Source organism: Haliotis cracherodii, unplaced genomic scaffold (assembly GCF_022045235.1).
Source record: "Haliotis cracherodii isolate W230 unplaced genomic scaffold, xgHalCrac1.p SCAF_7, whole genome shotgun sequence".
In the NCBI taxonomy this organism is placed as follows: domain Eukaryota; kingdom Metazoa; phylum Mollusca; class Gastropoda; order Lepetellida; family Haliotidae; genus Haliotis; species Haliotis cracherodii.
This window is the reverse complement of record NW_027266330.1, coordinates 15,350,749-15,366,041: the sequence shown is the minus strand read 5'-3', so window position 1 is coordinate 15,366,041 and position 15,293 is coordinate 15,350,749. Positions and strand designations below refer to the sequence as shown.

Below are 15,293 nucleotides of genomic sequence, written 5' to 3'. Positions count from 1 at the left end.
TCGAAACTAAATCTGATGAAGCATAGTTCATGTACCAGGCTAAAGCAAGTTCGGGATCGGCCTACGGTTTGGTAAAAAAACTATTTTGGTCTTTGCTTCAGCGGTAGGCAAGGTTTGGGTGTACTCCGTTTTACCAGGATTCAGCTGAACACGAGGAAAACTGAAAGTGATGCTGCCTCTCTGCTACAACTCACGAATACGAGTGAGGAGCTGACAAACCTAGAAACTTAATCAGGGCGAACCGGGATTCAAACCCACGGTCATATAGGCTTCCAGCACGCCTTTGGACGCAACTCTGAACTAGGAATGGCGTCGCCTCTAAGGATTGTGCTATCGCTTCAGTAATAGTCGAATTTACTTATGTAATTACTCTAAGGAGTTTACGCAAACATAATTAAATATTCAGATGTATGCGTGACGTCGGCGTCTGTATCAATTGCATCAGCTACAAAATCGTGGTTTACACACGACTACATGAATGCCACACTTCATGAGTGAATCGGTTTCGTACGCGACATTCATCAATATCACCAGATCTCGGTTCGAACGCGACATTCATCAATATCACCAGATCATGGTTCGTACGCGACATTCATCAATATCACCAGCTCACGGTTCGTACGCGACATTCATCAACATCACAAGATCTAACCAGTGGTCTACAGTGTGATCATTGAACCATGATCTTTGACTTTGTCACCAGTCATTCAAACGCCGCAGTCACATTAGACACCCAGTCGCCATAATAAACACACATCGTACATTTCCATTTAAACCCGATATTAAGATTTTTTTTAACAAATGAAGTATTATAGTCTCCAAGAAAGTAAGTCCTGGGATTCTCATTATAAGAAGTCCCAATGTTAAGCACGTTTTAAATGTTCAATTTCTGTTCATACGAGAACGACCATGAAGCAGGTGATTATTTGGAAATATCCAATCGAGTCACGATGTTTTTTAAACCAATGGTTATTCGGCTGAAGTTTAAGGGGATTTTAAAATGCATGGGGATGTTAAACTGACGTTCAGTGGAAGGCGCTGATCAGATCATGCTATCCTGGCGCCAGGGTCAGCGTTCGGAATTCTCGAAAGACCCGACATCTGCCTGAGATAGTTTGGCAAGCACCTTCTCGAGATACAGCGAGCATCAGCTCTCACAGCAACATGTCAAGTTGAGTCTACTTACATCAGTGATACGGAATTAAGACTTGGGCGTGGCGTGGTTTGGATTGGTGGCGTGGCGTGGAGTGGCGTGGAGTGGCGTGGAGTGGCGTGGCGTGGCGTGGCGTAGTGGTGTGGCGTAGCGTGGTTTGGATTGGTGGGCTGAACTGGCGTGGTTTGGATTGATGGCGTGATGTGGCGAGGCGTGGCGTGGCGTGGCGTGGCGTGGCGTGGCGTGGCGTGGCGTGGCGTGGTTTGGACTGGTGGCGTGAAGTGGCGTGGTTTGGATTGGTGGCGTGGCGTGGTTTGGCGCGGTGGTGATGGTGTGGGTGTCTGCGTGTATGTGGACGTGGGGTAGTAGTATGGGTGTGGGTGTTGGTGTTGGTAAGGATAAATGTGGCAAATTGCCGTGCCACCACCTCAAACACGACCACCCCCACCCCTTACATATCACACCTCCAACACGGGAATCAGGAACACGCCCGTCTTCCTTCCCACTTTAGTAGACAGCCCTTGCTGTGTCCATACTGTACTCCATTTCCTGGAAGCAATGTGTGGACTTACCTCTCTCTGTCCATCTGTCGCCTAATCCCCCTCCCCGAAGCAATGTGTGGACTTACCTCTCTCTGTCCATCTGTCCCCTTATCCCACTCCCCGAAGCAATGTGTGGACTTACCTCTCTCTGTCCATCTGTCCCCTTATCCCACTCCCCGAAGCCATGTGTGGACTCACCTCTCTCTGTCCACCTGTCGCCTAATCCCACTCCCCGAAGCAATGTGTGGACTTACCTCTCTCTGTCCATCTGTCCCCTTATCCCACTCCCCGAAGCCATGTGTGGACTCACCTCTCTCTGTCCACCTGTCGCCTAATCCCACTCCCCGAAGCAATGTGTGGACTTACCTCTCTCTGTCCATCTGTCCCCTTATCCCACTCCCCGAAGCCATGTGTGGACTCACCTCTCTCTGTCCACCTGTCGCCTAATCCCACTCCCCGAAGCCATGTGTGGACTTACCTCTCTCTGTCCATCTGTCCCCTTATCCCACTCCCCGAAGCCATGTGTGGACTCACCTCTCTCTGTCCACCTGTCGCCTTATCCCACTCCCCGAAGCCATGTGTGGACTTACCTCTCTCTGTCCATCTGTCGCCTTATCCCACTCCCCGAAGCAATGTGTGGACTTACCTCTCTCTGTCCATCTGTCGCCTAATCCCACCCCCCGAAGCCATGTGTGGACTCACCTCTCTCTGTCCACCTGTCGCCTTATCCCACTCCCCGAAGCAATGTGTGGACTTACCTCTCTCTGTCCATCTGTCGCCTTATCCCACTCCCCGAAGCAATGTGTGGACTTACCTCTCTCTGTCCATCTGTCGTCTAATCCCACCCCCCGAAGCAATGTGTGGACTTACCTCTCTCTGTCCATCTGTCGCCTAATCCCACTCCCCGACCACAACTCATGTACCTCCAAGATAGGCGAATCATCCATATCTCTGTCAGGATGTCTTTCGTAAGCTTTTCAAACTTTACGTTCACAATATTAAATACTTTTTTTGCCAAGGGAATGCGAAGACTATTTACTCTGCTTCCTCTTTATCCGTCTCATGTTCTTATTGTCACCGATCTGTCTGTCCCGACATCCTAACGCCGGTTAATCTCTCTGGGGTATTAAGACACCAGGATTACCGAAGTTCTGTGTGCCCATCGCCAGTATGTTAAGCAGTGCTGTCTATAAAATATGAACCATAAACTTGAACACATGATCAACAAAAACAATAATGATAATGATATTACTGACGATGAGTATGGTGATGATGATGACGATGATGACGACGACAACAACATCATCAACAGCAACAATAATGATAATTATAATTACTGATGATGATGATGATGTCGACGACGACGACAACAACAACATTAATATTAATGATAATTACTGATGATGATGATGATGATGATGACTACGACGACGACAACAACAACAATAGTGCGCTAGGTTCTATACACTAGTGCATCCTCAAAGCACTCGCATCATTATTACCCAAGTCTTTGGATCCGTGTGTACTCGAAGTTCATTCTCAGCTCCCTGATGAATGTACAACCCAAGCTGTCTGTGAGGTTCTGGAAGGCTTACAGTCATATCACCACCTCATCCTACCTGGTACCCATTCACTGCTGGGTGAGCAGAGGCACAAGTCACTTGCCTAAGGCGTCATCACGTGTGTTCTGTGAGGGAAGGCTCGAAACCCATGCCATACTACATCCTACAAGCATGTAATAATGACCACTAATAACTTATGACACACACATAGGACATTTACGACAACGTGTCACATCTATCCACCAACAGCGACGATACAATGCATCCATAAAGCGTATGATGTGGCTATCTTTGTCTGGTCCGCACTGTTGCCGCTCTGTCTTCAAACAGAGAGGAAATAAGACAGGGTTGCCATATAACAGCAGAAAGACGTTCCATTCGTGAAGATTTACTTCTCATAAATCACCTGTCTGAGCAAGACACTATTAATCATCCTTTCATCCTTGTGTATGGTTTATCACATAAAGGTTTGAGTGTGTACGGCATCTGCAACCAAAGGAAGAGTGTTACCTTCTTGGTGCTGTGCTTCAAAGTCCGTCATACCCTGCAGCAGCGTCCCCTTGCATGTCAGACAGAAAGATAAAAAGCGTAATGTTTAGTGAGATAGATATTGGGTTGGATATAAATATGGACTATTTTGAGATGGTTCCTTTAAATTGTTTTAGTTAAAGAGCTAATTTGGATTATTTGAGTTAAGGAGCTCCTTTGGATTGTTTGAGTTAAAGAGCTTATTTGGAGTAATTGAGTTAAAGAGCTAATTGGAGTATTTGAGTTAAAGAACTCCTTTGGAGCATTTGAGTTAAAGGGCTAATTTGGATGGTTTGAGTTAAAGATGTCCTTTGATGCGTTTGAGTTAAAGAGCTAATTGGATTGTTTTAGTTAAAGAGATCCTTTGGAGCATTTGAGTTAAAGGGCTAATTTGGATAGTTCGAGTTAAAGAGCTAAATGGATTGTTTGAGTTAAGGAGCTCCTTTGGATTGTCTGAGTAAAGAGCTCCTTTGGATTGCTTGAGTTGAGGAGATCCTTTGGTGTGTTGAGATAAAACATATCCTTTGGACTACGTGAGAGTCAAAGAGCCAGTTTGGTGCTATTTAAGAGGAAAAAGGTTCCTTTTGCGTTATTTACGACAAAGAGCCCCCTTGGACTATCAAAGAACGAATTCTACCATACAGCCACGTAATATGTCTTTATCTAAAGTGGAAGTTCTTTATTTCCGCACTGCGGAGGGCACAGATCTACAGTACATTTATAATTAGTACATTCAGAGCAGTTGGGTCTATGACATAATATTTTCCCTGTGTGTCATCGCATGATAAATGTACGAAGACAATTGTTGAATAAGTCAGCAATTCGAGTTGTTTAACAGAGATGTGAATTTAAAAAAATTGGATTTACATAGTATTATTCAGGGATATACTTAGTCCTTAATATTGAATAATAAAAGCATATAAAATGAAAGTGATATTCCTCTTCAATGTCATTCAGGGTGCACAATCTTTAATACCCATGTAACGCCAAGTTTTAATTAATGGGTCATGTGAACAACATAGAAATCTCGCTGGGGAAAGCCCGGAACTTTTAACATCTGAACAATATAAATACAGTAGACTACGTTTATAACGAACACGCTTATAACGAACTGACGGATATAACGAACTTACTTTTTTGTCCCGACCATTTGCTGTAGTTATGCTGTATATAAGCTTATAACGAACTACGGTTATAACGAACTAAAATTAGTGGTCCCTTTGAGTTCGTTATAACCGTAGTTTACTGTAGTGTTCTGGTATAAATCATTTTTAACCATTTTGTAATAAATACATAGTTATGCTGTATATAAGCTTATAACGAACTACGGTTATAACGAACTAAAATTAGTGGTCCCTTTGAGTTCGTTATAACCGTAGTTTACTGTAGTGTTCTGGTATAAATCATTTTTAACCATTTTGTAATAAATACATATGGTTGATTCGGATATCTATGAGACCAATTTTGTAAATAAATATATTTTGGTCAGTACCGAGCTTTGCAATACGAAAATACCGTATACTTCAGGACGGTACTACTAGTATACGGTTTCTACATTGTAGATATCGTTGCAATGAAATTGCATCACAATGCTTTGCAGACAATTGTGACGTCATTGTTACCATGATGTCACAATCAAATGACATCACTAATGGCTCTGCTACTGAAGCTGTTAGCAGTACTTTTGACACTTAAGACACTGCTTATTACTGTCTACAAACTAAAAAAGTTGGAAGAATGACGTTGGATGATAAAGAAAATCACCCTCGTGTCTTCAGTTTCGTCTCCACACTGTGAGATCACCATTTTGAGGTTCAGCACACAAAAACAAGTACCTGTATCTTCACGTATGATCTCTTTCCATTCATCCACCAAATGTCTTCCTGAACGGAGCATAACATGAAAATGGTTCAAATATAGATTTACAACAAAAAGAACAGTATTTCCCTTTTCTAAAATACTCCAAGTTAAGGCTTCCTGTGACCACATCGAGATGACGTCCTGCTGCGACTCTGCGTCAATTCAGAATATAGGTTCTGAGACGCTGTTGTATACCCCTTTCTTATATTGGTCTATCTGTAATTCAATATTCCGTATGTGAGTTTTCTGGCTAATCTTGGAATAATTACAGTGGACCCCAACAGATCCTGTTTCCTGTCTCAGTTGTTTCTCCGATATTTTTGGAAAAGTAAAATGTGTTCCTACTTGGAGTACGTAAACAACTGATGTATTTTATAGATAAGTAGATTATGTATAGATCTTGTACGATGTTGCATGTATTCGTAAACAGAAATATCTCTTGTTAAAATAAGAATGATTCATTTTAAATAGGTTATTCATTCTTTCAACATTTTCAAACCGTGACATAGCATGTGCGAAACAAATAAATATGTGTGACTCAATTTGGTTTTCTTTAAAGCTGTTTTTTGACAAAACATTCCTCAGGAATACTTTTATAGCTGAAGATACCCCATATCTATATGAGGAAATAACAAAATAATCACACACTACACGAACTTCTCTCCTTCGTGTTTCACTTTTATCATCATGGAGAAATGATTACAGTGACAAATTATATTATGACGTCACTATGCAACTGCAGAAATACTGTGACACGACGTTGCCAAAGTATAAGCGGCTTTACAATGGCCTTTGGGGGCACGGGTGGCCCAGCCGTCTAAGACGCCGGGATTCGCTGTGCAGAGCTGTATCTCTTGGGCTCGCCAGAAACCTATGATTGGGGTTCGAATCCCGGTTCGCCCAGATTGTGTTTCTAGGTTTGTCAGTACCATACCTGTGCTCGTGGGTTTCACCGAAGTGGTAAACGTCTGAGACCTGCATCACCTCGGGCTTTCCTCCCACATTAAGCTGACACGCCGCGATATAACTGGAATACTGTCAAAAGCGGCGTTAAACCCAACTCACTCACTCACTACAATGGCAGTGTACATTGCGTTACCAATTTTAAGATGGTCACAACGTTTTAAAGAAAACGTTTTACGTTGCATGTCATCAGCAGTGTTCATTTTTTTAAAAAAAGATTATCTTTGAAAAGAATTCCTTTCCTGCTGCGCATTTGTTTATGTGAGCACTGGAATGCATCTTGTTTTGGTGTCCATTATCTGTTGTTTAATTATGGACGCGCATTCTGTCAATTAAGCATTCCGTTTGTCCAATATATGAACATTCTGTCAAATGTTATGAATATTCCCCATATTCCTGGGGTTGTGCGTAGATACATAGGCTAGATTGATAATGTTATCAATTTGCTTCAAACGCACTTTTACAGTGTCTTCTGTCTGTGGCTGTTGATTTCTTTATCCCATCTTCCACAAGTAGAATCGGGTATCCACGGGAGTGTAGATATCATTTTAGTTCTGCAAATCGTATGTTCCTTGTAGATATATTTGACACAATCATGCAGATACGCCTTGCTGAGATATATGGAATGCTTCTTATTGTATGACAAGATGAAAAAGGTAGATATTGCTTAGTAACTGTAGGTATATAGTATATATCTGTTTTTACATCACGCTCTAATAGTTTTACCATTGTGTGCCAAAATGGAATTTCAGAGTAACTGGAGTCAATGGTATAATCCAGATATTTGTTCAAATTATTTAGGATGTTATAAAGCAGATTTAATTCGTTGTCGTCAAAGGACCACAGCATAAAACAATCGTCAAGGAAACGTCTCCAGTTTGTTCTGAAGTATTCAGCGACTTTAGGTCCTAACTGTTCTCTTACTTTGGTTTCCCGAGTTTATTCCAAGTATCCAAAACTAAGTATGTACCATTTTAGGCCTCATTGCCGTACCCTTTTTTTGTCTATAATTTGCCGCATCAAAATTAAACGTATTCTTATTCTATACTAAACACTTTCTATGAAGAATTCCTTGAAGAATCTTGTCGGAAGTTTGGAATTCTGGATATCCCTTTAACCAGAATGATACAGGGGAGAATTACAATATTAACGTTTGACATCAAAAGTTTGGTTTAGTCTTGATTTTCTTGAGGCAATTAGTTTAGGAAATCCCTCGTATTTCTAGTATAACTGTGCACATTTGTAATATAAGTTTTACGTAATATATCAATAGAATTACTCAACCGATGTGTATCACAACTAGGTCCTGCAAGTATTCGTCTCAGTGTCAAACCACCAGGGTGTTCTGTTTCAATTCAGCCATCACTATCATTTCTACATTTATCTTAATATCCTGACACTTGTGAAATTCAGGTACAGTAAACTACGGTTATAACGAACTTAAAAGGACCACTAATTTTAGTTCGTTATAACCGTAATTCGTTATAATCATACATACAACATATATACAGCAAATGGCAGGGACCAAAAAACCAGTTCGTTATATCCGCCAGTTCGTTAAAAGCGTGTTCGTTATAAACGTAGTTTACTGTAATCCATGAAAGTTGATTTCTTTCTTACGAAGTTTGTGAGGTAATCCAACTCCTTTTTTAGTGGTTTCTGTTGAAAATGTTGTGAGAAAAGTTTTTTTTATGAACACTGACGTTATTGTCCTCATCATTAATTATATCTTAAGACATTTCCCTGTAATTATTAACGCCCGTTATGACAACAGACCCACCTTTGTCGGCTTCTTTGATAATGATAGTTATATAGTACGTTTCGTTATGAATTTGAAATGCTAGACTTATTTGGACATTTTTGCGGTAATAAAGGAACATTAGAAACAGAGTCAATATATCTATCTAGATGTGAATTCATACCTTTTTTCGGAATCCAACAACTTTTGTCCCTACCTAGTGATATACCCTCCTCTGTGTTTGAATCATCGAAATACTCAACATTCCTTAGAACCGACAAAACCCTTCGATATCACTTTGAAGTTCATCCATGATATTATTCCTATTTTGGGTCGGTGGAAATTTAAGTTATATTTTAAAGCGGTATCAATTTCTTGGGATAACAATCGTCCACGGCAATCACGAAGATATGTTCAAATCATTATGTAAATTCAAAACGTTGACGCCAGAGATTAATCAGATCGAATATCCGCCGAGACACACTCCATTGGGCGCGGAAAGCAAACCAACGATGATCATTCAATGATGTTTGTTTTTGTTTTTTATCTCGACACTCAACGATATCCAATCTATGTGACAGCTGTCTGTACATGTTCTAGTCTGGACCAGATAATCTAGTGAATGATATCATGAGCATCGATCTACGCAAATGAGAAAAGATTACAGGCATTAACGAAGTCACCGAGGCTGACCACCCGATCCCATTAGTCGCCTCTTACGACAAGGATAAGTTACTGAAGACCAATTCTAACCCGGATCTTCGCTGAGGAACATTATTTGAATTGGGGGCGGTCGGGTAGCCTTGTGGTTAAAGCGTTCGCTCGTCACGCCAAAGACCCGGGTTCGATTCCCGACATGCGGACAATGTGTGAAGCCCATTTCTGGTGTCCCGTGATATTGCTGGAATATTGCTAAAAGCGGCGTAAAACCATACTCACTCACTTATTTGAATGGATCACTGCAACTCAGTGATGGCGCCAGGTGATTCGCGAAAAGGATAAGCATGTTTTGCTCTACCGGTAACCCAAACCTTTGAAACATGAAAGTAGATTCATGCTTAATATCAGTATTCAAAAGCTGTTGCAATCCTCTTGTTCCTTGATCCTGCCTGAAAAGGTCATGCTACTTGTTTCGTATTAAATTATAAGTTAAGCATCCCTATAATAGTAAACAAAGATCCAAAAGCTCATAAAAAGCACATGAACAACGAGGACTCAACGGTGGAGTTGATAACGTTGTAGTTGTCTGTTTATGTTCGCGAGGCAGTTCCTTAGCCCCAAGTTGTCATTACCTTGGAACTTGATGCTCCGAACATATTGGGCTACATACTTTCACCATTGCACCATCCGTGAATTCTTCAACATGTCATCATCCGTGTATCTTTCATCGTGGCACCATACGTGAATCTTACATCGTGGCACTATCCGTGTATCGTTCACCATAGCACTATCCGTGTATCGTTTTCAGTGACACATTCATATAATTTACACCTCTCTTTTGGCTTTTCCACACAATGGAATCTGTTTCGGCGGATAATCTAGACTGGTTGTTCTTGCGTTGACGGTATATACTTGTATTTAGATGTATGGTATGTCCAAGCAGGAGTGGATGTAGTGCGAATATAGATACCACTGGTGGACCAAGAACGTGTTTGTTGGGTCAGAAGAGGTGATGTGATAATGTATGTCGGAACCTGCACTAATTCTAAAGAGACTATTTTACCTTACACCCCCCCCCCCCTAAAAAAAACAAACTAAAAATAAATAAAAATAATAAAAAATAATAATAATTATTAAAAAAATAAATTTTTTTTTAAATAATAATAAATAAATAAATAAAAGTAAAAAAAACCCTAAAAATAAATAAATAGATATATATATAAATGAAAAAAAAATAAGGGACACGGGAGTTTGATATTCATATTTCTGTCACAGGACAAATAACCACGAAAAGTCAACTGAGAATTGTATTGTTATTGTGTTCGTATATTTCAGTGCGGACACAGATACTACAAGATCATCATCTACAATTCACGTCATCTCCTATTCAACTATTGTTCTGTTATTCACAACGATGACTAAATACACTGAATTAAGGAAATAAGCCTTCGTACTTTTCCTTCCAAGCATGTAATAGGCATTCTTACTGTGGAAACAACATACACGGCTGTAGGCAGGGGAAGAGCTGATGTGGATTTAAGGCAGTGAAAGCATTATGAGTAATCGTATCAAAAGAGCAAAAGTTCAAATAAAACAGGAATAGATTCATTGACCAGTTCAACATTGCAGTGATAACATTCTACACTCACACTTCACTGTGACGTTACAGTAATAACACTACACACTCACACATCACTATGACGTTACAGTGATAACACTACACACTCACACATCACTATGACGTTACAGTGATAACACTACACGCTCACACATCACTGTGACGTTACAGTGATAACACTACACACTCACACATCACTGTGACGTTACAGTGATAACACTACACACTCACACATCACTATGACGTTACAGTGATAACACTACACGCTCACACATCACTGTGACGTTACAGTGATAACACTACACACTCACACATCACTGTGACGTTACAGTGATAACACTACACACTGACACACAATTATGACGTTACAGCGATAACACTACACACTCACACATCACTATGACTTTACAGCGATAACACTACACTCTCACACACCACTATGACGTTACAGCGATAACACTACACTCTCACACACCACTATGACGTTACAGCGATAACACTACACACTCACACACCACTATGACGTTACAGTCATAACATTTCGCACTCACTAACGACTGCTCTCACACTATATCGTCATGTCATATTGTCCCCAGAGGTCAGTCTTTGTTCAAAATCTTAAAAGGGGACCTACTTTTGCATTGCACTGTCGTCAAAGGATCTACAGTGCGGAGTGATGTAAAAAAACCAGCCATTTTTTTACAATATTTTTTTATAAAGACATACTGATTATAGTATATGCCGTGTGTATCTAAATAACGACCCGCCGCAAGCCTCGGTCGGATCCCAGAAGCTGTAGACAACAATACGATCAAAGAATTTTAAATTGAATACATCCCTTCTGAAGTGAATTATTTATGTGGTGAAGTCAGTGGGGAATAATTAACAATAAATAAGTGCAGCAGAAGGGGATCTTAATTAGTGTGATGGTCCAGCTGCAGTAAGAGTACTGATGGCATCACAACTCCATAATTCAGACACCATATTGAAGTGGTGTCCGCCAGTTCTGTCCAAGCTCCAGCACAGCCCTTCCAAAGGCCGGCCTCACTAAAGTATAGTGCTGTAACAGCGCAGCGAATCACATCACGCCAGAGAAGCATTTTTTAACCCACATCCAGGCTCGGCATCCGAGGACCAGTTCAAAAATAAAAAAAACATAATTGGAAGTATAACAATTATGTTTCACCCACATCCCAGCAGCGCATCAGAGGACCAGTTCTGAAAAATAAAAACATAATAAAATTGAAGATATAACAATTTTATTTAATCCACAACCAGGCGGCGCATCAGAGGACCAGTTCCAAAATCTAAAAAAATATTTTTGTTGTTGAAGATATAACAATTTTATTTAATCCACATCGAGGCGGCGCATCAGAGGACCAGTTCCGAAATATAAAAAAAATAGTTTTTTTTTGAAGATATAACAATTTTGTTTAATCCACAACCAGGCGGTGCACCAGAGGACCAGTTCCGAAATTTAAAAATATAATAAAATTGTTAAATTTATTTTTCATTTAACCCACATCCAGGTAGCGCGTAAGAGGATGCGCTCAGAATTGTTTTCAATAGAATTGAAGGTATACCAATTTTATTGGACATGTATGTTGTATATTTACTGAATACTGGTTGTACATGACAAACCCAGTGGGGACGTTGCCCTACAAGATGGACAGGGAAACGCGCGAGAAGAAACTTTAATAATGATGAAAAAAACCAAAATGAAAGTTGAACGAAAATCCTTGGTCCATGATATAATCGCGGGTACGACAGGGCAGCAAGCAACAACAATAACGTTTTGAGCGATCGAAAAGTTTCGATGTCAACGCGTTGCCGACTTGTTGCGTTGAATAACCTGAAATGTGTCGTTTGGACCTTAACAAATATCACTACATTTCATTTTCGGTGAATACTTGAAGACAATTTGTGGAACCACGTTGCTTTAGTAGTGCAATACACATTCCATGTAGTATAATTTACCTTTTTGTATGTGACAAATATAATTCAGAAACACTTTCCTCAAATATTTCTTTTGGTATTTTTTTTTGCGGAAGGCCCACAAGGTCGAAATCAGAGAAAAATGTTTATTTGAAAGCTTTCATATGACCTTGAGATATATTCACCTTGAAAACGGTTAAGAGCTCCCTGCCATTTTGGCAATAAGGTTTGAAATTTGTGCGTTGACCCCAAATCTATGGCATAGAAATCAGAACATGTGCTATTTTTTCAAGAGTAATTCTTTGTCTAAATAACAACAAACATGTTAGAAAGTGGTATTCATAACATTGGTCTATATTTCACTGTTATAACATTGACAATATTGGTACGTGACTTAAGCAGGCAGCTGCAGAGTTCCGAAGACACTTGTGGATGGCGAACAGGGATTCGAACACACAATGATCGGTTTTTGGCGTGCGCAAGGGACGAAGGGAGCCCTAGGACTACTGGGCCACCCGTGCCCCCGACTGTAATGGAAGCAACAAGATTTTCTGTGACGACATTGTCAGTAGCGTGTGCAGCCAGTCAAGCCTCCTCCTCCTGCCTCCAGTGTCTGATGCGTCCCTGGTATAGGTTTTGTCAGTGTCAGTGCAATACTTGTGCCCTGTAGATGGCCACCGGAAGCCATCCACACAATTGGGATACGATGACATACATCAACCAAGTCAGCGAAACTGGCCACCCTATTCCGTCAGTCGCCCCTCACGACAATAATGGGTTGCTGAAGACCTATATGCTGAACAACAAAAGTTCCTGTGACATTGAATAAAATTTAATGCTAAGTAATGTTTTTTACCAAATCTGAAACAATTTCAGTTTGCAACAAATAAAAGACTCCTGTAAGTGTTCAAATGGTTTCATTTGCCATACTTAAGAAAATGCGTGATTTCATAAACAAACATGAATATGCAAAAATGTCAATTTGCAAATCAATAGCGTGTGTGTCCACCTCAGAACGAACACAAGGCCGAACACCAGGCCAAACACCAGACAAAACACCAGGCCAAACACCAGACAAAACACCAGGCCGAACACCAGGCCAAACACCAGGCCGAATGCCCGGCAAAACACCAGGCCAAATACCAGGCCAAACACCAGGCCGAATACCAGGCCAAACACCAGGCCAAATACCAGGCCAAACACCAGGCCGAATACCAGGCCAAACACCAGGCCAAATACCAGGCAAAACACCAGGCCAAATACCAGGCCAAATACCAGGCCAAACACCAGGCCAAATACCAGGCCAAATACCAGGCCAAACACCAGGCCAAATACCAGGCCAAACACCAGGCCGAATACCAGGCCAAACACCAGGCCAAATACCAGGCAAAACACCAGGCCAAATACCAGGCCAAACACCAGGCCGAATGCCCGGCAAAACACCAGGCCAAATACCAGGCCAAACACCAGGCCAAATACCAGGCCAAACACCAGGCCGAATACCAGGCCAAACACCAGGCCAAATACCAGGCCAAATACCAGGCCGAATACCAGGCCAAACACCAGGCCAAATACCAGGCAAAACACCAGGCCAAATACCAGGCCAAACACCAGGCCGAATGCCCGGCAAAACACCAGGCCAAATACCAGGCCAAACACCAGGCCAAATACCAGGCCAAATACAAGGCCAAATACCAGGCCGAACACCAGGCAAAACACCAGGCAAAACACCAGGCCGAATACCAGGCCAAATACCAGGCCAAACACCAGGCCGAATACCAGGCCAAATACAAGGCCAAATACCAGGCCAAATACCAGGCAAAACACCAGGCAAAACACCAGGCCGAATACCAGGCCAAATACCAGGCAAAACACCAGGCCGAATACCAGGCCAAATACCAGGCAAAACACCAGGCCAAATACCAGGCCAAATACCAGGCCAAACACCAGGCCAAACACCAGGCCAAACACCAGGCCAAATACCAGGCCGAATACCAGGCCGAATACAAGACCAAACACCAGGCCGAACACCAGGCCGAATACCAGGCCAAACACCAGGCAAAACACCAGGCCAAACACCAGGCCAAATACCAGGCCAAACACCAGGCCAAACACCAGGCCAAATACCAGGCCGAATACCAGGCCAAATACCAGGCCAAATACCAGGCCAAACGTTCCCAAGGATGACGACCTAACAGCATAGTACGCTTGATCACCCTCCTTGATCTGAAATCTGATTTCTCACTGTCCGTGATGACACGTGCTCGTTGGACATCTCGTTCTCCTCCAGGGAGGTGCTGGTGGCAAGCGTTGTCGCCTCACCAAGCGGAGCACGCCGCAGTGTACGCGTGCTGACGTCACATGGTGCTGTCCAGACCTTGGACGGCCTTAACCTCATTCGTTTGCCCATGTTATTGTGTCAATCTGGTTACATCAAGCGAGTAGCATCTTTCCAGGACATTCTTAAATAATTTATGGCTATTATCCGAAACCTTTCCGCAATTGTTGAACAAGAATTAACGGTTCGTGTGAAATGGGGTTTACGTCTCGTACAAGACTATTGCACTTATGTAGCGTGTGTGTGTGCGTGTGTGCGTGTGCGTGCGTGTGTGATTACATTTGGAGAGAGCAACATCTAACAGTACCAGATCGTTTCGTATATAATTTAAACAAAGGCTAAAAGATATGTATTTTCAAAAGTGGTACTCTTCACCATGTTTACACAATAAGTTAA

The 15,293-nt window shown here is 41.7% G+C and overlaps 2 protein-coding genes across 2 annotated transcripts in view; both read left to right on the top strand.

Moving 5' to 3' along the window:
- LOC139448536 (uncharacterized) overlaps positions 1–15,293 on the top strand; it is a 92,283-nt gene that overhangs the window by 15,948 nt on the left and 61,042 nt on the right. The window lies entirely within an intron of this gene.
- On the top strand, positions 3,246–14,746 carry LOC139448692 (neurofilament heavy polypeptide-like). The gene is made up of 2 exons (XM_071230243.1): positions 3,246–3,335; positions 13,574–14,746. The coding sequence occupies exons 1-2, from the start codon at positions 3,246–3,248 to the stop codon at positions 14,744–14,746; spliced, it is 1,263 nt and encodes a 420-aa protein (XP_071086344.1).